Genomic DNA, 26,417 nt, shown 5'->3' on the forward strand with positions numbered 1-26,417 from the left:
GGGGGGGGCAGGGGGGAGATGTATGTGGGTTAGGGGAGACCCAAGAGAATCTGGCAGGGCTCTGAAGGCCTGCTGTCTTCCAGGGGAACAGATCCAACCTATGTCGCTGCAGATGGCAGAGGGGGGACCGAGCAGTGAGAGAACATCATGGCTCACTGGGCTAGACTCGGTCTGTTCTGATAGAGCTGTCCCTGATGGGCACCTGCTCACAAAGTAACGTGGTCCGGGAGACCGATGGGTCTGAGAGAGCGGGTGGCATCTGACAAGGAGGGGGTCTAGGTGAGGGCAACAGTCCAGAACCTGCTGCCTCCCAAGTCGTAACAGTAAGTCTCTGCAGAAAAAAAGAGACCTGGTTCTGGCAAGACTGTGTTGCTGAGGGCTAGTGGAAAAGAGGGAGAGAAATGCTAGAAAGACCGGCTTCTCTGCTCCCATCTGTCCTGGCACACTCTGGTGAGTCATCCTGAGGAATCTCGACCCCAGACTCCAGGGGTCTCCATAAAACAGGAGTAGTGAGTGCCCACGAACTTGAGATTGACGGTTCTCATTTCGGGTCTAATCAACACACCACCCGTGGCGGCACTGGAGCGTCTGCTGGAACATCATCTTTATCTGCCACTAGCAAAACCCTGGTGCCAAGATGATGGGGTGGGCTGTCTGCTGAACAGGAGCTGGGGAGCACCCTCAGGAGGGAGGGGGCTCCATCTACCCATCTTCAAAAAGAACTTTTGCATGCTGGCCCCCGGGGACTGTGTGTTCTCCCTGATGTGGAGGTGGTTACTGTGCCCAGGCTCAGGGCTGGGTGGAGTCAGCTCTGCAGGCAGGGAAGCCTGGGGGTCGGATGGAAATGAATGAGGTCCTTCCAGCAAATCAGAGTCTCTCCTCCTCCCCAGCTCCATGTGGACAGCAGCTTCCCGGCCACCCTAGGGAAGGAATGACGGTTTGGGGTTCACTGTGGGCCCCATTTTAAATGGGCACCAACAGCCCAAAGTGAGGCCCGGGCCGTCGGCAAAGGTCCTGGGTCATCTGGGCAAGTCCAGTCACATCAGCAATTTGGCCTCTTCCTTCCTATCTTTGTGTTTCAGAATCAAGAGCCATCTTCCAACAAACAGGCCAAACCCCATGGCCACCAAAGGTAGAAGAGGTTGGGTGGAGGAGAAGGCTTGCAGTGTGCAGCACTGTCCCCAGGAACAAGACTGATCCCCCAGAACACAGGGGGCCTCAGCCCGTGGTAGGGAGGCTGAGCCCACGTAAATGGCCACGCAGGGGCTGGAGAAGGAAGGAGAAAGGCACCTGGGGAGTGAGGGGCACAGGGCTCGGCGCACCCGGCCATATTTCCACAGCCCCCTCACCCACCCCTGCTCACTCCCCTCCACACCTGGTCAGGGTCAGCTTGCTGGCAATATCAACCCACCAAAAATAGAACCATTTGTGCACTGCATATATTATTACATCCTTATAAAAGTGGCTGCCAGAAGGAAAACATTTTTATGTGCTGTGGCTGCACAGATGTTCCACAAGGTGGTTCCAATGGAGTTTGAAGCCAGAGCCTGGCCCGCGTGTCCCCAGCAGGCACCTCTCCCCCTCCCCATGGCCCTAACACAGGCAAGCGTTTGGAAGCCAGAAGCCTTTCCCCTAGAGGGTATATATTACACCTCCCACTGCCACGCAGCATCTTCTAGCACAACCCAGAGGGCGCGGCCCTAAGGCGTGGGCCCCACTCAACAGCTCTGAGGCCCCATAGCTCCTGTGCTACAGCCCGAGAGGAAAGGGCCTGGACCAGGCCTCCGTTTCCTTGCCTTCACCTCGCACTAAATAAACAAATGTACACAAAAGGCCTAGAGCGGGGCCTGCCAGAATGGCAGCTCTCACTGACTGTCAAAGCACAGCTCCATCCCCAGGACTCTTCTGGCCTTTGGTGTCCTCCTGGTCACCACACTGTGCTATGGGTCGGAGGCCAGGAGCCGGTGTGCAGCCAGGCCAGACGATGCTGGTCAGATGGCCTCCCAGGGAAAGTTAGGGTTGCCCAGTTTAGGAAAATTTTGAATCTAGAATTGTACATGTTCTAAAAGTCTCTCCTTGCAAGATATGTGGTAGTAGCAGTAAAAGTTATTGTTTGTATTTTTATTTTTGAGACAGGGTCTGGTTGTGTTGCCCAGGCTGGAGTGCAGTGTTGTCATCACGGCACACTGCAACCTCTGCCTCCCAGGTTCAGGCCATCCTCCCACCTCAGCCTCCTGAGTAGCTGTGACTACAGGTACATGCTGCTTCACCTGGCTAATTTCTGTATTTTTTGTAGAGACGGGGTCTTACTTTGTTGCCCAGGCCGGTCTCAAACTCGAGCTCAAGTGATCTGCTGCCTTGGCCTCCCAGTGTTGGGATTACAGGCATGAGTCACTGCGCCTGGCAAAGTTATTATTTATTGATTTATTGAGCATAAAACTGTGTGTAAAAATAGTTTTTTATTTCTACTTTACAATGATCTTTCCTTTATTTTTGAGATGGAGTCTCGCTCTGTCACCCAGGATGGAGTGCAGTGGGGCGATCTCAGCTCACTGCAACCTCTGCCTCCCGGGTTCAAGCGATTTTCCTGCCTTAGCCTCCTGAGTAGCTGGGATTACAGGTGCGCACCACCATGTCCAGCTAATTTTTGTATTTTTAGTAGAGATGGGGTTTCACCATGTTGGTCTGGCTGATCTTGAACTCTTGACCTCGTGATCCACCTGCCTCGTGATATACCTGCCTCAGCCTCCCAAAGTGCTGAGATTACAGGCATGAGCCACTGTCCCCAATTTTTTTTTTTTTAAATAAAATTTGTTTATTATGTTTTTTAGAGACAGGATCTTGCTCTGCTGCCCAGGCTGGAAAGCAATGGTGCAATCATAGCTCACTATAACCTCAAACTCCTGGGCTCAAGTGATCCTCCCATCTCTGCCTTCTAAGAAGCTGGGACCACAGGTGCTGCCCCACCTGGATAATTTTTTGGTTTTTTGGGAGGGGGGAAGGGGTGGGGCGTAGGGCAACTGTTGTCCAGGTTGATCTCGAACCCCGGGCCAAGCAATCTTCTTGCCTCAGCCTCTCAAAGTGCTGGAACTATTATCTTTGAAAACGAGCACTATCAACACTGAGCTTCAAAGAGTCTGTCTAGGCCACAGAGCTGGAAAGTTCCCGGGCTAGGATCCGAACCAAGGTCTGGGTGATCCTGAAACCTGCTTCCTTTTATGAGATCTCTCTGCTGGCTCAATTTCATCTACATCCTTTACCAGAAAACTGAAGGACAAACCACAATCCAGGGCTCAGAAAACCTGAGCAGGGTCCATCCCTGCCTCAGCCCCCTCCTGCCAGGGATCTCCAGTCCCTTCCTCTCCGGTTTCCGCCCTTCACAGCATGGGATGGTTGTGGGGAGCCTGTCTCAGGCCAGCTTTCCTTCCCAGCCAGGCGCTGGTCACTCCACCCCAGGTCATCTGACAAAAACCCAGCCGTCCCTCGAAGCTGTGCTGCTCAAGCATCTGCACCCCCGAACCCAGGCAACCCCACGGGATACGAGGAGCATGTGTGCAGCTGCAGCCAGGCCTCCCCAGCGAGCGTGCACTCCTGGAACTGCCAAGCTGGGCCCAGCCCACCCTTTGTTCCCTGCATCTGGAAGGGCAATGGGCTTCTTCCCCGTGACAAAAATATACTGCCTGGCCTAACTGCCAAACACGAGTCAAAGAGGATGTTCCTGCTAGGATACACAGGCAAGTGCCTCTGCCGGGGTTTTACTGCCTCAAGATATATTGGGGGTGTCTACTGCTGAGTGGGGAGAGAGGGCTCACTGGCCAATGACCCGCCTGATCTCCCCACTCAACAAAACATTCCACCTTCATTTCTAAATATTTAGAAGCTGAGAAAATATCAAACGAACATCTGCAGGGCCCTTCCCCGGATGGGAAACCTTGGATCTCTTTCCAGAGATTTACAGTTTCGCCTCTTTCCCACGTCTCTGCTGTCACACAGAAGAAGTGACCTCTCAGTACAACTTCCTTTTCAACCTCTTGGAACTTGGGGCTTGCAACCTTTTTTCACTTGCTCTACAACCCTCCCACGGGGACCCATGTGGCAGTGTGCTAGAGGGCACCTTCTGCCCGCCTTTCCTCACATGCATCCGCAAGTCTTGGCAGGAAGGTACGATCTGGCTGGCTTGCGGCTCACCTTCTCTCCGACAGTCCCACTGCTGCGGGAATTTGCTAGAAGACTAGCTATTTACCTTGTCTTCTAGTTGACGTCCCTGAGAAACATCTTTTGGTGGTTGGAGGTGGGAGAAATAAAAGGTAAAATGACGGAGGCAGGGCTGGGTGGAGGGAGCGCTGCCTGGTCTGGCTGTGTTCTGGCTGGTGGGCAGGCGCAGCTCAGGCCCTCCACCTCTGTCACACGTGCCCAGGAGAGTGGCGCTCTGCCCTGGTCACTGGCCTACCATCAGCCACCTACACTGGGATATGAGTGGGCCCAGGGCATACCCTGATGTGCCCATGGAAGGGACCCCTGCAAGATGCCAGCAAGCCAAAGCTGGCGGCCTTCTCCAGATGGGCCATGGGAAACAGGAAGACGAGGGTGTCCCCAGGACCACACACAGGGAAGGGCAGCTACTGCTGCCGGGGTGAGGCAGGCTGGGCCACACGACCCTGGGAAAGCTGGGGACCCACAGGGCCTTGCTGAGGGTGCTGATGCTGGCTGGGATGGCTCTTGGGGCTAGGGCCTGGCACTGTGGGCCTGGGGAGATGGCTCCAAAATCAAGCAGCCTTCCTTCCTGACATGTGGGGCAAGGGAATGTGAGCGTGGGTGACCTGGATGAAGGCAAGTTTCCAGAGGAAAAAGTCAGGCCCAGGTTGCTGTGAGGACTGTGTAAGGAGGAACTCGAGTGAGGGGGCTCTCATCTGACGCCCATCTCACATCTTGGTCGTCCAGCCCCTGCCCACTCCACTCCAGAATGCCTCCCAGCCTGCCCTTCTTCCCCTGCCCTTCTCTGTTTCCGCCCTTGCTACCTCCTGTCTCAGATGGACACTAGCTTCTTCACTGACCTCTCTGCTGCAGGGCTGTCCCCTCCAACCCTCCCAGGGTTGCCTGATCCAGGCCCTTGTCATCTCTCTCCTGGATGACTCTGATAGCTTCCCTCTGACCACCCATCCCCCAAGCCCACTGGCAGAACCACCTTCTGGAAACGCAGATCCCATCAGATCACTGGATTCCCTAGAAACCTCAAAGCCCTCCTGACAGCCTCTAGCAGTGAATGCACCCCAGTGGCCAAGTGGCCTCCAGCAGGAGACCATCCTGAAAGACAAAGGCACACCTGCAAGAGGGACCCAGAGGGCAGCACTGCTTAGCACTGCTCAGCACACGTCTAGGGAGCCCTGACCCCATGTGGGCCTCTGCAGGGCTGGTCCTGCTTTCGGGGACTGCTTGCTTCTGAGGCCACAGGTCCACTGCAGCTGCTCACGCCGGCTGCTGAGACAGTGTGCCGTCTACACCGAGCTGACTGCTCTATGCACTTCCATCTGACAGTTCATTTAGCAGTCGCCGAATGGCAGGCACAAAGGATGAATCGAGACCACAACAGCTGTGGTGTGGTAGAAAGTAGCATATTTTTTTTCTCACCAGGCAAATCTGGGTTCACATCCTGGCTTTGCTTCTTACTGGTTAAGTTATATGGGCAAATTATTTAAGTTTGAACCTCAGTTTCCTCACCTATTAAACGAGAATAACCTGACCTTGGTTACGATCTAATCCAAGGGGACAGCTTGCAAACCATGCGTGTTCATGCTACCACCGATCCGCTCACCTCTCCCGGAACCCTTCGACTCCCACCCAAGCAAGCACAGGCATTCTTCCAAGGCTCCTCTGGACCCGTAGCCAAGCTCTGCAACCCTCACTTCCCCTGTCTGCTCAGAAGCTGTGCATCATTAACTTAGATTTGTCTACCTCGTTGCAATCCCTCCCCTTTCTGTAGTTACTTACACTGGAACCCAGCCCCAGCTTTAATGCACCTCAAATGAATGATGTGATCAGCCGTTAGAATGATGGCAGAGCATGAATTTCCTCATTAAAGCCCCTAGAGCAAAAGGCAATGCAAACAAGGTCCGAAGCCCTGGCCAAGGTGTGCTGAGGACAGGCACTCATCAGGCCTGGGTTGAGCTTGGCAGGAGACACTGCTCAGGGCAAGCCGGAACCAGACTCTGGCCATGGGCTGACAGCTTTGATTTAAACTATTAGGAGGGCTGAGGATTAAATATTTGTCCAGGTCACTGTAAACCGGGTGGAATTATCAACAGCCTGGAGTGGTAAGTGATGCAGGAAGCAGTCTCTGGATACAGATTCAGGATTTTCCACCCACTCCCCAGGTGGCAGGATGTGGGAGAGTCAGGCTGCAGGGGAGCTGGCTGCCTGGGGATTTGGCTGCTCCTCCCCAGCCAATGGCCCCTGGAAGATAGGAGTCCACTTCCATGCAAAAGGCTAACCACCACCCCTCCCCAACCCTGTGAGCACTACTGAGTAGTTCCGGGATGGGACCGCGATATCCCTGCTCAGATGCCAAAAAGAGGACCCCAACATCCCTTCTGGTCTCCAGCCCCTCGGACACAAGAGAGGCAGTGGAGCCTCTATAGGTGGAGGGAGGCTCCCAGGCATGATGGCTGACATTCACCTTGCATCACTATTTTTTAAATGCACGTAGATGTTGTTGTAACTAGTAGAATACAAATTCACTTAAAAGATTTACTACACTGGGCTGGGTGTGCTGGCTTATGCCTGTAATCCCAGCACTTTGGGAGGCCGAGGTGGGCGGATCACTTGAGGTCAGGAGTTCGAGACCAGCCTGGCCAACATGGTGAAATCCCACCTCTACTAAAAATACAAAAAAACGAGCTAGGTGTGGTGGTACACACCTGTAATCCCAGCTACTCGGGAGGCTGAAGCAGGAGAATCGCTTGAACCCGGGAGGCAGAGATTGCAGTGAGCCGAGATCACACCACTGCATTCCAGCCTGGGTGACAGAGCGAGACTCCGTCTCAAAAAAAAAAAAAAAAAAAAAAAAAAAAAAAAAAAGATTTACTACACTGATCCTTTCAGTCATATTTTTTCTATCCACAGCTATCGAGAGCATAATTATCTTACTGAAAGATATCTCTGATGTTAAAAGGAATTCTCACAGTGGAAAGTCAGGGACTACTGGAACCGAGAATGGAAGGGCATCCTTGCAGAAAGTGGCGCCCCTCTGAGGCTCTCAAAGCTGTGCTGTTTCTGCCAATACCGACTTCTCCGAAGGCAAAGCGGGGTCCTTGTGAAACCCAGTTGTGCACCTGGTCTATGCTTTCTCTTCCCCCTTTACGCCAAGCATCTTGTGGCCCTGCACCAGCACAAGATTAAGGCCTTCTCTTGGGATGGGAATGTAAAGGGTCCTGAACATGGACCCTTACACAAGGTTCTTAAACCCACCTAGATGCTTCTGGGAGCATCTAAGGTAGAAGGGGAGGCAAGTTTGCTCAGGGAAGGCAGTACCTTCCAGTCCAAGTCCAAGTTTGCCTTAGACAGAACGTGGGAACAACGTCGTGGAGAAGGGTTGCTAGAGATACCCAAACAAAAGATGGATAAGAGAGAGGTATCCAGTAGGGCACTTCTTAAATTTCAATGTGCACACACATTACCTGGAGAATTTTGTGAAAACAGAGATCCTGATATGCTAGGTCTGAGGGGGGGGTCTGACATTTCTGCCTTTCTGACAAGCTCTGTGGTGATGCTGATGCTGGTCCTTGGACTAGGCTGAGGGCAGCAAGGTGCAGACACTCTGAGCTCAGGTAAGCAGTTCCCAGAGAGCTGGCCTGACCGATGGGCTGGGCATGGCCACAGAGAAGGCAAACAGAGCCAAGCACCACTTATCACAGCACAACATGAGCCGAAGCATGGGGATGTGCGGTGCCCGGAGGAGTAAGGAGGAGCCACGCCAGCACCTGACCTCCCTCAGCAGGAGGCCAGCAGCGTGCCAGCAGCTATGGGCAACCCTGCACAGCCCAGAGAGCTTTCATTTGAAAATGCGAAGCCCTACTTAGATGGTGGATTTATAGCTGGCTGAACATGCTTACCCTAGGGCACCTGCTCACTCATCTCTGCAGGTCAGCGCTGAGGCCAGCACCTGTGGGCACTGGCAACTGGCTATGAGCGGGTAACTCTACCTGTCTGGTAAGGCTGCCTCCAAGGTTCATGGTGCCAGAGCCGGATTTGTTGGTCTGCAGCCACAGCATCACCGTGGAGGTCAACTTGTAATGGGCGGTGCGGCCGCTGGATTTCTCCTGGAAGGACAAGACAGAGATCTGTTGAGCTGAGGGAGAGCCTGAAGTGGCCCCTTGAATTCAGGGTCATCCTAATATCTCCCTTCCTAGGTCATTATCACAATATTACCTTTTTTTAAATTGGAGACAAAGTCTTGCTCTGTCACCCAGGCTGGAGTGCAGTGGTGTGATCTCAACTTACTGCAGCCTCCACCTCCCAGGTTCAAGTGATTCTCCTGCCTCAGCCTCCCAAGTAGCTGGGATTACAGGCACCTGCCACTAAGCCTGGCTAATTTTCTTTGTGTTTTTGGTAGAGGTGGGGTTTCCCCATGTCGGCCAGGCTGGTCTTGAACTCCTGACCTCCAGTGATCTGCCTGCCTCAGCCTCCCAAACTGCTGGGATTACAGGCGTCAGCCACTGCACCCGGCCTCACAATATTATCTTTCTTATAAAATCCCAACTGGTTTTTAAAGGGACATTTGTAATTGTGTATTTCTTTTGGGAACTTAATCATCAATGACTCCTGCAATCTTGACTTATCTTTATCCAAATGGCCTGGAGGCATTTCTCAGAATTAGGGGTTCAGAGATCACAGCATCCTCCTCACTGCATCTGCTAGAGAGCAGCGCGGCACTGTTTGGTGTGATTCTGTACTTAGTGGCCCCGGCCACCAGCTGCTGGGAGGCGGTACCTGCACTTCTACCACGTGGATGGAATCCCAGCAGCCTTTGATCTTCTTTGATCCATCTCCAGCCTTCTTTATGAGGATCACTCCAGCAAAGCCATGATCCAGATCCCAGAGGTAGACAGATGAGACACCGCCTTCAAAATACCTGCAGGAAATAGGCCAATGTGCCTGTTAGATGCTAAAGGACAGATCATCAGCCTGGGTCCCAGGCTGTTGCTCAGCAAAGATTCTGGGATTTGGGGTCCTCCCTGCAACAGTTATGGGAGCCGATTCTTGGGTGTGTTCTGATCGTTCTCTGGCTTGGGGAGGGGGTGCAGCATTCTTGGGGGCGTAGTAGGTTTAGGCATCATAAAGATGAACTTGAGTTTGGGCTCTGCCACCTCCTCTAGCTTTGTGGTCTTTGGCTTACTGGACCTCTCTAGGGGTCACACTCCTCCCAGATAAAGAACGCAGCACGAGTGACATCCAGTGACAATCTGTGCAGGCCATGACTACTGGAGTGACCACGGTTGTTCGATATTTCTGTCTTTTGGGTTACAGGGAAGATGAGAAAATACTGCAACAAACTCCCTACACGCTGATCCCTCCTGAGCCTGGCAGACCAGGGCTCCAGCTGGTCTTTCGGAGCAATTTCCTACAAAGCGCTAGCCGGAAATGAAGGGCTCAGCTTGAGACAGTGCTTCCTCCTCAAATCCGAGTCAATACAAAAACATCTCTCTCTCTCTCTTTTTTTTTTTTTGAGATGAAGTCTTACTGTCTCCCAGGCCAGAGTGCAATGGCACCATCTCGGCTCACTGCAACCTCCACCTCCCAGGTTCAAACGATTCTCCTGCCTCAGCCTCCTGAAGCTGGGAATACAGGTGTGCACCACTCCGCCCAGCTACTTTCTGTAATTTTAGTGGAGATGGGGTTTCGCCATGTTGGCCAGGCTGGTCTCAAACTCCTGACCTCAAGTGATCCAGTGCGTCTGGCCCAGAAACATTTCTAATTATGATCAAATGGAAGAGGGATTTCTAATTACGATCAAATAGAAGAGGGAACGAAAAGGTTAGATGAGAAATGGGAATCAGTCTGGGATCCCAAACCCAACAGACCCAGGTCAACTACTGTGGCTCGCTGGGGCTGCCGTGAGCAGAGGTGAGGGGTGGAGTCAGCTGATGGGAACTGCAAATGCTGGTGATAACCAGCGAAATCTCATTTCTTGTGGCGAAAGTCTGTAGCCTCTCTGACCCCAATTAAGCCCCAAAAAGAGAAATCTCACCTCTGCTGATAACCAATGAAACTGTGAGCAATCTCATCTCTCACGGTGAGCACACCTTTATCAGAAAGTTTGGGGCCTCTCTGACCCCTATTAAGCCCCAAAGCCCTGGTGCGGCAGGCGTATTCTGGGAGCACACCGCCCTCAGCCCCGGACAGCTGGGAAGGTGGGCCCAGGCTTGGGAGTCAGACGGACCCAACGACACCTCTAGCATGCCCAGCCCCAGCTATGAGCTATGCTCACGCATGTATGCGTCCAACTGTTTACTAAGGGACCAGTGGCGTGAATGTGGACTTTAGGGACTTAATCTACTTTCTATGGCTGTTGAGAGACAAACAATTAGGAAAAGTAGACACCTACCAAACAGTTAATGTAAAATTAAGTACTAGAAATTAACATGTATCTGTAGATTATGTCTCCCCAAAGCTATTATATAATAAAAAATACACATGGTAAATGTGAATATTTACAGAATGTGGGTGATGGGTATACAAGAATTCTCTGTACTTTTTTTTTTTTTTTTTTGCAATTTGACAGTAAGTCATACTGTTCCAAACTAAAAAGCTTTTGTGAAAAATCAGTACACGAATACACCAGAGTGTAAGGTAACTAAGAGACCAACAGACCAAGGAAGCAAAGCATCCTCCCAGGAGAATGAGGGTGCCCTGGCTGGTCTGCCCTCACTCCAACCCTCAGACCTGTGGAGCATCCAGGGGGCTGATACTCAGGTGGGCTACCCTTGGCCCCGCCCCGAGGGCTCCCTGCGGCAGGACCACATCCTGTCCCGTTCCCTCTATGGTACTACCCACTGTGATTAAGCTATCAAACCGAATACACCATGGTGCGTCCACAGGCGAGTCTGCAGGAGGGCAGATGAGGGCAGGGCTGCCTGGCTAACACAAGTGCCACTCAGGGAACACCTGTGGGATGGATGTGTCAGGTGCCAGATGCTAAGCTCATCATTGGTCAAACTGCACAGGGTGGGGAAGGGTCTGGCTCTGGCAAGGTGTAGCACAGGCATCCTTTCCTTCGAGAGGAAAAGGACCACTGGATGAACAGACACACCTGTGGGGCTCAGAGCTCACTGCTGGCAGAGGTGACGTCCAGGACACCGGCCAATACTGGCACTCAGAGACCCCACTCCAGAAGATCATCTCCTTTATTCCAGTCTGTCTCGAAACTCTCCCTTCTTGGGGCAAGGCGAGCTAAGCTGATGAGTGTTTTGGTCCAGGGCCCAAGGCCCCATCTGCCTCCACAGGGCCCTCCTGGTCTGGACCGGCCCCACACAGAGTTGGAGAGATCAGGCCATTCTGGAATGTTCCCGGAACACCTGGAGAGGGACTGACAGCCCCTGCTGGACCTGAGGTTTAGCAGGGCTCAGATGACTGGCAGCATGGGCTCTGTGAGCCTTTCTGGCTTCTTCTCCTGGATTCCTGCAGGTTAACTTACGAGGCGCATCAACACTACCGAGAGAAGAGCAACTCAGAACAGACCTGCTAATACCCTTCCTGTTGGCGACAGATGGCTTGGTTCTAGCACACGGTTTTCCCTTTCAGCCAGCTTACAGGGAGAGCAGCCCCACATCAAAAGAGGGGGAAGAAAAACAAACAAAAAAACCCCACTTTGCTGGCAAAAAGGATGGGCCAATAATTCCTTCTTTCCTTTGGCCATTCTGGAAAGAAGGCTCGCAGCCCAGGGGCATTTCATCCTTCCGCTCCTTCACAGATCCACGCAGACCTGCGGTGCTGTGCCCGCCCAAGGCTTGCTCTCCTCTGTGTGCTGGGACACTGGGGAGAGGCAGGTCAGGCTGCCCTGGAGGGGAACCAGGAGAAATCCCGATGGCCTGACACTGTTGACACCCTCCGGCAACCAGTTCAAAAGCACCAGGTGGCCCACGGCTGCTTCCCCTCAGTCCCATCCCTGAGCGTTCCATTTCTTCCAGAAAAATAAAACAACCGCATTAAAGTTTTATAGGGTGGAACTGGCCGTTTCCACTCCAACGTCCCACCCCGTGGCCTGGCTCCCACTACAGGCAGCTTCTCCTTGGCGGGCCACAGTGACCAGGTCTAAAGTTTCAAATGCTGGAGCCAGGGGAGGTAAAAATGCAAGCTCAATTGTGACCTCCTTGTGGGGTTACTATTCTGTTACCCACAATTTTAAAACTTACTGCAGGAACATTATTGTTTTTTAAAAAAGGAAATCTGAAAATTAGCCCACAATACCATAAATCAACTTATCCCATAAATCTGATTTTTCCAAATTCCCTTCCAGTCCAGATGCATTTTTATATAACCGTAAGCACAGCAAGAGTACCATGCTGAATTCAGCTTTTACACTTGGCACAGAATCATTAGCATTTTTCCATGGAGCCGCATGATCTCCATAATCATTTTTAACAGCAAGGCTAGTATTCAGTCGGATAAGTATCCTAATTTACCGTTGATCTGACTTTTAATAAAGAAACAACGGCGACAGAGTTAGAGGTGGCGTGGTTGGCCTCTCGCTTTGAATCTGTTCCCTCTCTGAATCGGGGTGCTCCAACTGAGGTGAGTCAGACGTGCTGAGACCTGGCCTCTGCAGGTACAGCTCAGACACTACAATAATTCAAGAATGGGCTTGCATTCCATTCGCCAAAAGGAATCTCCAGGGACTGGGGCAGCCACAAGTCTCAACCTGACATTCCGAGACAAAGGGAGCAGAGGATTGCATGGTTAGAAAGGCTTGTTTCAGAATCGCCCAGAAGCACCAGCCTCTCCTGCGAGTGCTGTCAGGACAGCTCCGGGACCTTCAGGTGGGAGGTGACTGCAGGGCGGACGGGCAGCGCCCCCACTACTTGGTTTATGGCTCTGCTCTGCGCGTGAAGCATTAATTAAAGAGGGACCACAACACGTTTTTGAAAATTTATTTCTTACCTACTGTACTTTGATCATAATGACATGAAACAAGGAAAAAAATAATTTTTATGTGGTTTGCATTTATGAGTTTTTACATAAAGGCTTTTGTGGGTATTTTAAGAATGTGCTAAAACGTTGTCTGAAACCACATAAAGCCATCTGAGGAGTCGCCCGCCAGAACTAACAGCACACACATGGAAGCACTTTAACTGGCCTTTGTATATTTAATGAGTCAAATAGTATTAATATTGTTTAAATGCTAACATGCTATTTCAATAAGGTGGCTCTACCATCGCCCGAGACTCACTCTCAGGCCCCGCACATCCCTGTGAGTGAATGATCAAATGTGGCCAAGCGCTGAGAGCAGGCTGCAGAGGAATTCACCCGCCCTGCCTTGGCCCCTGCCCATGCCTGATAATTTCAAAATCCCCCAACTCTGCAGGGAGGGAGGAATGGGCCCAGGACTCACTACCACAGCTCAGCTGATTTGGGCTCAAGAGGAAAAGCCCAGAGAGTCCCTGCAGTGAGGTCTCTGGTCAAGGAGGCAGAAGGGAGAGCTTTTTATTTTATTTTTTTGAGACAGAGTCTCGCTCTGTCGCCTAGGCTGGAGTGCAGTGGCATGACCTTAGCTCACTGTGACTTCCACCTCCTGGGTTCAATTGATTCTCCTGCTTCAGCCTCCCAAGTAGCAGGGATTCCAGGGGTCTGCCACCACACCTGGATAATTATTGTTGTTTTTTTTTTTTTTTTTTTTTTGAGACAGAGTTTTGCTCTTGTTGCCTAGGCTGGAGTGCAATGGCACGATCTTGGCTCACTACAACCTCTGACTCCCAGGTTCAAGCAATTCTCCTGCCTCGGCCTCCCAAGTAGCTGGGATTACAGGCATGCACCATCACACCTGCCTAATTTTGTATTTTTAGTAGAGACGGGGTTTCTCCATGTTGAGGCTGGTCTCGAACTCCTGACCTCAGGTGATCTGCCCACCTCGGCCTCCCAAAGTGCTGGAATTACAGGCATGAGCCACTGCGCCCGGTCTAATTATTGTATTTTTAGTAGAGACGGGGTCTCACCATGTTGCCCGATCTTGGCTCACTACAACCTCTGACTCCCAGGTTCAAGCAATTCTCCTGCCTCGGCCTCCCAAGTAGCTGGGATTACAGGCATGCACCATCACACCTGCCTAATTTTGTATTTTAGTAGAGACGGGGTTTCTCCATGTTGAGGCTGGTCTCGAACTCCTGACCTCAGGTGATCTGCCCACCTCGGCCTCCCAAAGTGCTGGAATTACAGGCATGAGCCACTGCGCCCGGTCTAATTATTGTATTTTTAGTAGAGACGGGGTCTCACCATGTTGCCCAGGCTGGTCTCTGACACCTGGCCTCAAGTGATCCACCAGCCTCGGTCTCCACTTAGTGTTGGGATTATATAGGCGTCAGCCACCGTGCCTGATCAAGAACCTCTTTTAAACATGCAGGCCTAGGACCAGGCACAGTGGCTCACATCTGTAATCCTAGCACTTTGGGAGGCCATGGTGGGAGGACTGCTTGAGCCCAGGAGTTCGAGGTCAGCCTCTATAAAAAAAGAAAAAAGAAAGAAAAAAACAAACCGTGAAGGCCCAAAGAGAAAAGCATGGGCTTTTCCTAGGCTTCTTTCCTAAATGGAAAGCCAGGCAGCACGGGGAGCACAGGGCTGAAATCAATACCCACAGTCAAGAGGCTGAACGACACGCTCAAGTCAGGGCTCCCCAGTGGCCAGGACAACACAGGGACTAGCTTGCAAAGACTGCGGAGAAGTCTGCTTAGACAACTGTTGAACCATGAAGTGGGGGGGCCTCAGAAGCTCCAGGAAGATGAGGAGGGGGTGAAATGACAGACCAACTTGGGAATGACTGGGAGCAAACTGCTGGAGTCACCTGCTTGCTTGTCTCCACGGAAGAGCTAACTCCTTCAACGGAGAGCCATCAGTTTTACCAATGGTCCTGGCGCCTTTTAAAACTTTCCTAACATAGATTAACATTATGTTTTGTTTCGTTTTTTTGAGACAGGGTCTTGCTTTGATGCCCAGGCTGGAGTGTGGTGGTGCGATCATGGCTCACTGCAGCCTCAACTTCCCGGGTTCAAGTGATCCTCCTCCCCCAGCCTCCCAAGTAGCTGGGACCACAGGTGTGCACCACCATGCATGGCTAATTAAAAATTTTTTTTTTTTTTTGCAGAGAGAGGGTCTTGCTGTGTCGCCCAGGCCGGTCTCAAACTCCTGGGGTCAAGCAATACACCTGCCTGGGCCTCCCAAAGTGCTGGGATGACAGGTATGAGCCAGCTCACCCAGCAAAGATGAACATTTTAAAGGCAAACAGAATGGCAGAGCACTCAGTCAGCTGGGACTACTGAGTGGGGTGGTGGGGCCACTCTGAGTTGGATCTGTAAGTCCTGCCATTTGAAATTTATGCTCATCACAACAGGCAGATGCAGGTTTCAAAACGTCAGGAGACTGGCAACACAGGGGGCACCTCTCTGGAGGAGCCAGGAGGCAAGGGCAAGGCCCTCCCATGGGACCAGCTGTTTATCAGCACAGCCGATCACAATTAAACATCTGGTTGGGTTTGTCTCTATCGTCACCTTGGTCCCTAAACGTGGATCAGCTAAAAGCCTAATGTGTCAGTAATTCTCTTCTTCTCAGAGTTTTCAGTCGTTTCTCCCCGAAAATCACTCTTCCAGTTGAATAATGTCATAGTCACGGATATAGATTCTATGTCCGTAACTTTTCAACCACAGGACTTCTGGGGGGAAGGAGAAAAAAGGGAAAACATAATACTTCACACTCAAAATGACCTACTTCACCAAAGTAAAAAGAAAAGAAAATATTTCAGCTCCAAAAGCTTTATGGAGTGTCTGAAGCTGAGGTGTGCGTGCAGGCCTGGGGTGGAAACTTGCTCCGGGAATCTGAGCTGTAGCTATGAATTACCCAATTCCCAGGCCTGGCCAACACTGGGCTACAAATCTAACAGGGAAAATGGGAGGGGAAGGGGCTTTGAAGTTGGTCTTTACTCCTTCCTTTCAAATCACCTCCTGGGAGAAGAGCTGGATTCATGGCTCGAATACAAAGTCTCCCAACAGGTAATGAGTACATGCTACAAGAACCAAGGCCAGGACAGACCTGCTGGGAGCAGGGCTTTCCAGCACGAGCCAAGAAACAGACTCTGTGGTTTTTGGGTTCACTGAGACGTGGCCTTCTGGCTATTGGCGGGCTGGGCCACACTCACAGGACTTGGACCTCTGGCCTGAGTCATCTGTGACGCTGAGGCACAGGCAGCACCCACAGACGCGGCCAAGTTTAGGGGCATCATAAGGTAAGCTCCATAGGTACTAGAACAGGGCTTTCTCCTGCAGTCAACTTCACTGAACAAAGCCAAAGGAAAGGCAGTCCTTGGCACCAACACAGTGCAAAAGACTTTTTTCTTATTTGTAAAATCAAAGAGCTGGATCAGAGGCCAGTATAGAGGGGTCCCTCCCAGCTCTGACATTCCAGGATTTGGTGGTTGCATCAAGGCCTGTACGAGGCAGACTGAGCACCACAGGGCAGGTTCCTAACATCTTAAGTCTCTGTCAAACCTTTGCTTACACACCTCCAGTGACAGTGAACTCATTACATTTCTGAGGCAAACATTTCTGTTCTGAACAACCCAGACAGTTCTCTCTGGACGTGAGTGAAAACTTCTCACTACTGCCTTCCGGAATCACAGAAAACAAGAACTTAATGCCCTTTCCTTGTATAACCCTTTCAAACATTTAAAACTGGCGCACATAAACTCCAAGATTTCTCGTTTCTGACCTTCTCCTCCTTGTATTATTCCTCATACGACTCAATACCTTGTTTATCCTTCTGAACATACTCCAGGTTGTCAATGTCTTAAAAGAACGGAAAACAATGCCCCAACTAAGTGTTAACCAATGCACAGCATAGCAGAGACCAGCACATCTCTTGGCAAAAAGGCTACTCCTCCTTCCAGCGCTCAAGACCAAATTAGCTTTCATAGTAATCACACCTAATTCATGCTACACAAACTCAACTTGCAAAGTCATCTCAAATGGAATATTTTTTCTTTTTTTTTTCTCTCTTTTTTTGAGACAGGGTCTCGTTCTCTTGCCCAGGCTGGAGTGCAATGGCATGACCATGGCTCACTGCAGCCTCAATCTTCTGGGCTCAAGTGATCCTCCCACCTCAGCCTCCTGAGTAGCTTGGGACTACAGGTGCATGCCACCACACCTGGGTAATTTTACTTTTTTTTTGTAGAGATGGGGTCTCGCTATGCTCAGGCGGGTCCTGAACTCCTAGGCTCAAGTAATCTTCCCACCTTGGCCTCCCAAAGTGCTGGGATTATAGGCATGAGCCAGGGTGCAGAGCTGAATATTTTTTCTTATGTGTTGCCATGAAATTGCCTCTCACATCCTGGACTTGAGAACTTGGTAGACTGGACCCAAGAATGTCACTTTCCACTCAAATCTGTTACAGATCACTCTCATAGACATGACTTCAACATTTCAGCGTCTCTTCTGGGATCCCAAGTCTGTTGTGATCTGTATTCTATCCAAGCCACTCTTCCCCCGAAGTCTTTATGCACGGGAATACATGTGAAAGCAGGGGACCGTGCAAATGAGGATGTCACTGAGTATATATCGCGTGGATTTCCAGAAAGAGCACTGGCAGCTCTACTGAAGGCTTCTGTGGAGAAATTGATGGTCCACTAGGAAGGAGGGCTCTGGTCTGGGCACTTTTTTCACGTTGGAGTCAGTGTAAAGATGGAAACCAGGCCGGGCGCAGTGGCTCACACCTGTAATCCCAACAATTAGGGAGGCTGAGGTGGGCAGATCACCTGAGGTCAGGAGTTCGAGACCAGCCTGACCAACATGGAGAAACCCTGTCTCTACTAAAAAAAAAAAAAAAAATACAAAATTAGCCGGGCATGGTGGCACATGCCTGTAATCCCATTTACTTGAGAGGCTTAGGCAGGAGAATCGCTTGAACCCAGGAGGCGGTGGTTGCGGTGAGCTGAGATTGCACCACTGCACTCCAGCCTGGGTAACAAGAGCGAAACTCCACCTCAAAAAAAAAAAAAAGATGGAAACGCCCATAGCCTTGACTGAGTCGAGGGGACCTGCTATGGTTGATGAGGGAGAGGTAGAAGGGAACACAGGAGGTGGGGCTGGCTGGAATGCTGGCTGAAGAGTTCAGACTAAAAAGTTTGAAATGTTGATGTAACTGGAAAAAGCAGAATTCCTCTATGATCTGGTGCTAAGCTAGGGAACCCGGGCCCTCAAACAGCTCCAACATGTAAGATTCCACGGGAGTCTTCCTTTCCCTACCCTATGTTCTCCCATCACATGTACGGTGTGTTCTGCTTCTGGGATCTCACTAAGGAATAGCAGCAAGACCTGGGACAAGTAAGTGGTCGTAGGCCAGGCACGGTGGCTCATGTCTATAATCTCAGCACTTTGGGAGGCCGAGGTGGGGGAATCACTTGAGCCCAGGAGTTCAAGACCAGGCTGGGCAACACAGTGAGACCCTGTCTCAAAAAATATATATATATATACATAAAATAAATGGTCATGAGGGACACTTTTTGCTGTAACTGGTGCTTGGTCATGACAAAGACAAGGTCATACAGGCATTAGTTCAAACAAACTCGCGGCTGGGTGCGGTGGCTCATGCCTATAATCCTGGCACCTTGGGAGGCCGAGGCCGGCAGATCACCTGAGGTCAGAAGTTCGAGACCAGCCTGGCCAACATGGTGAATTCTGTTTCTACTAAAAATACAAAAATTAGCAAGGTGTGGTGGCAAGTGCTTGTAATCCCAGCTACTCAGGAGGCTGAGACAGGAGAATTGCCTGAACCCGGGAGGCAGAGGTTACGATGCGCTGAGATGGCGCCACTGCACTCCAGCCTGAGCGACAAGAGTGAGATTCCGTCTCAAAAGAAACAACAACAAAAAAGAAACAGAGACTCTCAAGCTCCATGACTGATTTTATGGCAAAGAGGAAGAGAATAAAACCCAGAGGCAGAACCATTCCCCGGCAGCTGAGGTTCTGGCCCCAAAACAATGCCTTTTTGTTCCCTCCTAGGAACAAACTGCTATCAGCAGTAGTTTGTTTTTCTGATCATCCTTAACATCCTTACAACAAAACAGGCACCTGGTATTCACAGGTGGGAACAATTTGACTCCACCCCAGGAAAAAGAGAAAACTGTCCGTTCTGCTCAGAGAGGCATCTAAAACCTGGCCCCCTTCCTCATGGTGTAGACCAACATTCCTTTTTGCTCTGCTGGCTGCCCTCTAGCCAACTTCGAAAAGAAGCCGAGTACATCCTCTGTCCAATGGATAGGCGTGGGTGCTGCCCAGTGGGCACAATGTTGCAAAGTCCAGAGAGCTGCAGACGGCACACGAGGGGCTGCAGAATGTGGCTTCTCTTTCTTATGCTGTTGTACCAGCCTGCACTCAAGATGCATCTGGCAAACAAGCATGAGGAGATATAAGGAAGATCACAAGAAAAAAACCAAACGGGCAAGCACTTGCCATGGCACCTGGCAGAGCAAGCACTCAACAACTGGTGGCTGTTGGTTTTCATCAGGCTCTTACTTTCTGAGCAGAGGGGAGAAGGCAACCTCGACGTGTTCTGAGCTGCCCTGGAAACGTCCCTTGGAAACACAAAGTGCCGCTTACTAGGAGCGGTTCCGTACCCACAGGCACAGGCCCCACACAAAATGGAGAAAGATCCACACTTGGCTTTGGGCGGGCCGTGTCCAGAGCTGATGCTGAAACTCGACCACCCTTGTGTGTTGAGACCAGCTGTTTTCACCACGGTTTAGGGAACACGGCCCAGAGGCTGCCCGTCGACACGAGACAGGTATTCAGCGGAAATTCCTTCCAGTACACACAGGTGCAACAATCCCCCGAGTCAACATACCAATCAGCTTAGGCATGTGCGACTTTAATGCCAGTTGCACTCAGAAGGCACATCTGGACTGCGGCTGCCGTGCTTCAGAGCCTCTCTTTTACGAGACTTTTATTTTTTTACTTAAAGAGAAATAATGAAGGCCTTTCTGGAAACAATGGTGCCACCGCTGGGGCCGGCTATCTGGCTCTGGGATCTGGTTTTGGGATCTGACCAAACTGTCCACACTCTGCACCACTGCGACCGTCTTCTGCTCTCTGGACTACTTGTAAAAACACCGCTGACCCCATGGAGCTACCTCACGAGCCATCAACAGTCAGGGCTTTCTGGGCTTCCAAGTCATCACTCTCATCCAAAGTTGCCATTGCTGAGAAATTCTGTGTCGGGGGCTTTGCATATCTTTTTTTTTGCAGTTAAGAAAACTGTAACCCAGAGAGATAAGGAATGTGCCCAAGTCACAGGCTGAGAAGCAGGGATCTGGGAGGAGATGTCAGGCTTGGCTGGCCCCAGTGCCCGTATTCTGCCCCATGCCAGTCTGCCTGGCCATCCTGAGACATGCCAGCTGTGGTGGGATGGAGTGCAGACGGACAGAACGGGGTCGGCCTGTAGGTTAGATGCACGTATGAAGCCACATCACTGAACACAAAGCTGCCCCAAAGTGGAGAAAGACCAAATGCGGTGGCTCACGCCTGTAACTCCAGCACTTTGGGAGGCCAAGATGGGAGGATCACTTGAGGCTGAGAGTTTGAGACCAGCCTGGGCAACACAGTGAGACCCCCCATCTCCATTGTTTGTTTTTCTTACAAAAAAAAAAAAAAAGTGGAGAGAGTCAGGGTTAAAAAGGGAGCCCACTGGGTGACCAGGAATCTGGGACACACCCTGAGCACCCCGTACTGGGGATTTTGGAGGGCTCTCTACCTCAGTGAGGCAGCTGGGGCTGCTGGCTCGTGCACTGCAAGAATGCCTCTTTTTTTTTTTTTTTTTTTTTTAAATTAGATGTGGGGTCTCACTCTGTCACCCAGGCAGGAGTATGGTGGTGGGATCATAGTTCACTGCAGCCTCCACCTTCTGGGCTCAAGTGATCCTCCCACCTCAGCCCCCAGACACTGAGATTACAGGTGTGAGCCACTGCGCCCCACCCCACCTATTCTTGATACTAGCACAAAGCAGCTTTCCATCACAGAAGCCTGGGAAACATCTTAGCAAGGGGAGTGCAGGGTCTCTGGCAGGACGGCAAGGCTTGACCAAGGGAGGGAACTGGTCCCTGCTTTCAGCCGCGGGGTTTCACTCCAGCATGTGCAACGGCCCAAACCAAAGCTTGACTGTGTGCTATCTGGTCACAGGAACCCAAGAATTCCGGAGGCATCAGAGTCCCTGATGCTGACGTGGGGATCATGTTTATAAGCAAACTTGTTTTCTGCACACTCCTGTTTTCCATTTAACTTTCTTTCAGCAGATGAAAATCAGACTGCGCATGCCAAGCAACCAGACACTGGCCTGTAGCCTTGGGATGCCAGATGAAAGGGACCCCCAGGACAGGGGGCAACATGCAAGCCTGTCTAGACCCACTCTTTAGGGGCTTGCTAACTGTAGCAGACCGCCCCCCCCGGCCAGGAGCAGTGGTCACGAAAGAGCTGAAACGCACCGTGAGAGCAGGAAGCAGGCTCAGCTCTACTCCCCCAGAGCTGTGAGGTTTCTCCGGACCTTTCTCCCTGCTCTGCGAAAACAACACAACCGAGGTGGGCTTGGGTTTCCCCATTAAGTGCTTCTGGCACTTTCTCACAAGCCCCAGGCAGTGGCAAGCCAGTGTCCCATAGCAGGCAGGCCGGGTTCTCAGAGGCCTGTGCGCACATGGCTGAAGACACAAACATGTTCAAACCCAAGTGCTAATCACACTGTGGACATGCCAGAAGCCAACGACGGCCTGGCTCCACCCTGCTGTCCTGAGTGCAAGAGGAGTGGCAAGCGGTGCCCATCACAGGATCCCTCCGGAGGGCTTTACATCTGGGGAAAGGTCCTACCTCTGGGCAAGGAAATGAGAACACAGACCTCACTGAAGGGGCAGGGAGTGAAGGGGGATGTCCCCAACCAAACCGTCCCAGCAGCTCCAAGACATTCCTAAGCATTCTCCATTACTCCCCTTATTCTGCCCACCTCCCAGTGGGACTCTGACTCCGTAGGCCTGGCCGTTTCCAGCGGTGGAAAAAGCCCCGGGGTACCTGGAACTACAGAGCTCACTCAGCCAGACCAAGGGAAGCAGCCCTCCACTCTAGCTGAGCTGTCAGGTCCTTCCCACGACCGGCCTCTCCAATCCAGCCTCCACACTACTTCTGAGGAACTTCTTAGGATGCACATCAGAGCTGTCCTACCCTTCGAACCTTTCAGACAATTCCCAAGTCTCCCAGAATGACACCCAGAGGCGGCGCCCCACAGGCCTGTGCGCCTCTCCCCACTGCCCTGTCCTGTTCCGGCCTCCACTCGCTGCCCACGACCACTGGGAATCACTTCAGGGCGTGGCCCAGGCGGTTCTCACTGCTCAGGGCACTGTCCTTGTCCTACCCCAACACAGTACAGGGCTGTGTCCGGGATCCCCAGACCACCAGAGGCTCCATAATTCGCTGCAAGGACTCACGGAATGCGGTACAAACTTGCCCTCGGGGCCAAGGGTTACTGCAGTGAAAGGGAATAGGGCAAAGGAGGCCCAGGGAGAAGGCGCAGGGGCCGGGGTCCTGAGAAACCAGGCACCAGCTTTCAATGCCCTGCTCCATGAAGTCACACAGGACGTGATGTACTCCCCCAGGGATGGGTTTGACTGCATGTGTGAAGTGCCGTCTACTGGGGAAGCATGCCAGGAACTCAATGCCCAGGGCAGTACTGCTAAGCACCCTCTACCTAGCACTTGGTAAAATTTCAGATGCCCACAAGGAAAGGAGAAGGAAGGCCATACTGTTTGCACACAGTTCAGGCGTCGGAAGCCACTCTTACCACGGAGTGGTGAGACCCCTCCCGAAACCCAAGTTCCCAGATGCCAGCCGCAGGCCAAGCTGGCAAGCAGGCCTCCAAGGGACAGCAGTCTCAGGCCAGCTCTGTTAGCTCTCTCTACTCAAGTGCAAACCCCCTGTAACTAACCCACAGTTCCTTCCTCAGAGCCTTCCCTAACATCCACACCCTTCGCTTTTCCCCACTGCAGGATCCAGCTCTTGTTCCTTTGCAGCATTTATCAAATTGTGCAAGTATTGTGTTCATCTGTTCACTCGTTCCTGTGTTGAAACATGGGCCCCGGTGAGGGAGGGACTGGGCCTTATGCATTTGCCACTGACTCTGGGCGCATGGCATTGTCGCTGGCAGGCTCTCGGTAAGGACCTGGTGACCGATCCCAAGGACTCTCCCTCCAGTCACTGCAGACGGGCACCACTAGCATCTCTGTTCAGCCTCACTGCATCCTGATGATGTAGACTGAGCAGCAATCATCAATTCCATTTTTGAGACAGAGATTTCCTGGAGGCCTTGCTGTGGGAAGTGGCGGAAGAGCTCCATCCTGAAACCACAGCTTTCTCGAATGATCACGAAGCCTGCTACCCCACCAGGTCCGCCACCCAAACAGCCCCATACCGTGATCATAGATGCACAGAATGTAAGACGCACATACAGATACCTGCTGCACAATTCAAAGAGCCCTGTCACCCAGCAGCCTGGAAGGTGCTGGGTGGAGGCAAGGCCTGAATGCAGTAGGGGCCTGACGCACAGTGTGTCACTGAGTGACACCTCAGCCAGCAGGATGGGTAAGGAAACGGAGGCTCAGAGAGGTTAACTCACTCGCGCACAGTCGGTCAGCAAGAATAGACAAATAGAGAATCCAGTCCAAAGCTCTTTAAAGCCAAGGTCCTCTCCATTCTGTGGCCGGGCCTCAGACACCTTGGTGAGGGTCAGAGGCTTTTGGCGTGAGGTGGCGGTGCCTTCTGCCTGGAAAGCCTCCCAGCACTTACAGCTGCCTGCTCACACTTCTGCACTATTTCCCTGGAAAACCTCCCCCTATCGCCTGCAGTTCCTCCATGCTCGCCTCTCGAGGAAGGGGTGCACTGAGGGGCCCGGGGCTGGGAACCTGTAGTTTCAAGGACCCCGGAAATCAGGTGCAAACATTTCTCACATGTGAACATGGACGTCCTGCCCTTCCTGGGCCAACGTTCCTCAAACATCAAATGGCGGGAAGGAGCAGGAACAACTGCAGTTCTGAAATGGCCCAGAGAGGGTACAGGTGCTGGAAAGCCTAGGAGTGCCCATCCACCAAGCTCCTGGCTCCTCCACTCCTGGAGAGGCCCTAGGGCCCTGGGACTGCCACGGGGACGCCAACCTTGTTTCACTCTATAAACTTCTTCCAGACAAGGAGGGCTGATTGGAAAAGCTAATTAAAGCTTTTGAAGATTATCTCGGAACTGAAGCAAGGAAAAACACAAAATTCCCTCCCACCCTGCTCCTCCACCCCCCAGACTCTGGCCTTCATTAGGCTTTGATTTCAATCAATTGCACACCCACTAAAATTAACTTATAAGGCCAATAAATTACAACCGCATGTTTGAAGGTATTATCTGCTCCAAGCCAAGAGCCAAGGACTTCAGAGCATGGGGCGAGACGTCTGGCACAGATGGGAGTAATCATCTTTAGAAGAAGGCAGTGCCAGCCCTTTGGTCAGAACATCTGGTCCCAGGCAGAACTCGGGGCCGACACAGGCCAGGGCCAGACTTGCTGTGAAAGCTCGAGCAGGGAAGGTTTCCTGTCTTCTCCAGGAACCTGAAAAATCAAAGTGTTAATCTTTGGGTTCATGGCAGCCCACTGGTCGCTCACACCAGTAAGATATTCCTCTGAGAGCTGCCGGTGCCTGACCTACAGCAAAGTCTCCACTTCTAAGTATTTCCCAAGCAAGATCACTTAGGTCAAAGATGAGGTTTTGTGACTGATGAGCTAGACTAGGCTTGGACCTAAGAAAGTAGAGTCGGCTCTGCCGAGATAGAACATCAAATGATCCTCCAAGTCAGCTGCCCAAGAGCTGGCCCGCTCCATTGCCTTTCCCTCTGCCTCAGCACTGAGTTCTCGTGACATCCCCTGGATGAGCCAGGCCCATCAATTACAGGCAGAAAACCATCTCGGGGCTTGGTAGAGAGAATAGCCTAGATGTTGGGGACCAGGTGGGTGGGCTGGTTGGGGAGGGAAAGTGATGAAAATGAAGGTGACTTGACAGCAGATAACACCCTTACCTGGCCCCGGCACTCCAGCAAAATGTGCTTGTCATCTCCTAAGCATTTGCACAAATTGGCTCTTTTAACCTAAAAAACAAGGCTGTTTGGGCAGTGCTATCCACAGGGGCTTGACGGTTACTCTCCTCGGGAAAGTGCTACTATGATCCCTTCTGCCCCTGAGGATGTCACAGAGAAAGGAATCATCAGTATGGAAGGGACGTGGAAGTGAGAGTGCCGCAGGGGCCCAGCAGGGGCAGGGCAAGCCAGGAGCTAGCAGACTTCAGAGGAAGCCGTGAGGACACACAGCTTAGCCCCCCGCACCCTTACTTGCCTTTTGCCCACCTTAAGGAGTCATGCTCCCAACTGCTGGCCCTTTCAATCCACAGGGGAGAGGGGCTGCCACATCTCCAAGGAGTTACAAGCCAGAAAGGCCTGCTGGTCAACCCGTCCCCTGGCCCAGCTCCATCATTCTGACATTGATTCCATGTGCTGATGATTAAATCCAACTCCCTGCAAAGTCAGAGCCTTTACAGAGCCAGGGATCAAAGCTCAGAGCCTGAAGACAGAATCCACGTCTTTCCCTCAGGATCCAGTGAAGAAGATTTTTCTCTCCGGTGGCAGAGGGAGCCTCTGGGGAGATGCTAAGTTCTGCTCTCTGGGAAGGCTGGTGTGGCCCATGGGCCGCCTGGATCATGCTCTAGGTCTCTGGACCCTCAAGCCTGTCTCTTCACCAATGTCTCCTTTCACATATTTTTAATTTTTTAGTTGTGTTTTTTTTTTTCCCCCAGAGACAAGGAATCACTCTGTCACCCAAGCTGGTGTACGATGGCATGACTATAGCTCACTGTAGCCTTGAACTCCTGGGCTCAAGTGATCCTCGCACCTCAGCTGAGTAGCTAGGCCTGTGTGTGTGTGTGCCTCTATGCCTGACTAATGTTTATATTTTATTTTTTGGAGGTACAGGGTCTTGCTATGTCGCCCAGGCTGGTCTCGAACTCCTGGCCTTAAGCAATCCTCCTGCCTCGGCCTCCCAAAGCACCATTCATCTTTTTAAGCACGGCCTCAAGGAGTAAGGACAAAGCTAATGGGCGAATGGGTGGGGGA

At 51.8% G+C, this 26,417-nt stretch overlaps 1 protein-coding gene and 1 pseudogene across 4 annotated transcripts in view; both read right to left on the minus strand.

The window, feature by feature from the left end:
* The window catches only part of CAPZB (capping actin protein of muscle Z-line subunit beta), a 147,114-nt gene that overhangs the window by 9,722 nt on the left and 110,975 nt on the right, over positions 1 to 26,417 (minus strand). For all 4 annotated transcript variants that reach the window (XM_017851988.1, XM_017851987.1, XM_017851986.1 and 1 more), the window contains exons 5-6: positions 8,986 to 9,127; positions 8,199 to 8,315 (exon numbers count right to left, since the gene is read on the minus strand). In XM_017851988.1, the coding sequence (XP_017707477.1) occupies positions 8,199 to 8,315; positions 8,986 to 9,127 (259 nt within the window). The remainder of the gene's footprint in view (positions 1 to 8,198; positions 8,316 to 8,985; positions 9,128 to 26,417) is intronic.
* On the minus strand, positions 4,240 to 6,828 carry LOC108515269 (uncharacterized; annotated as a pseudogene).

Source organism: Rhinopithecus bieti, unplaced genomic scaffold, assembly GCF_001698545.2.
Source record: "Rhinopithecus bieti isolate Rb0 unplaced genomic scaffold, ASM169854v2 scaffold_33652, whole genome shotgun sequence".
Classification (NCBI taxonomy): Eukaryota; Metazoa; Chordata; class Mammalia; order Primates; family Cercopithecidae; genus Rhinopithecus; species Rhinopithecus bieti.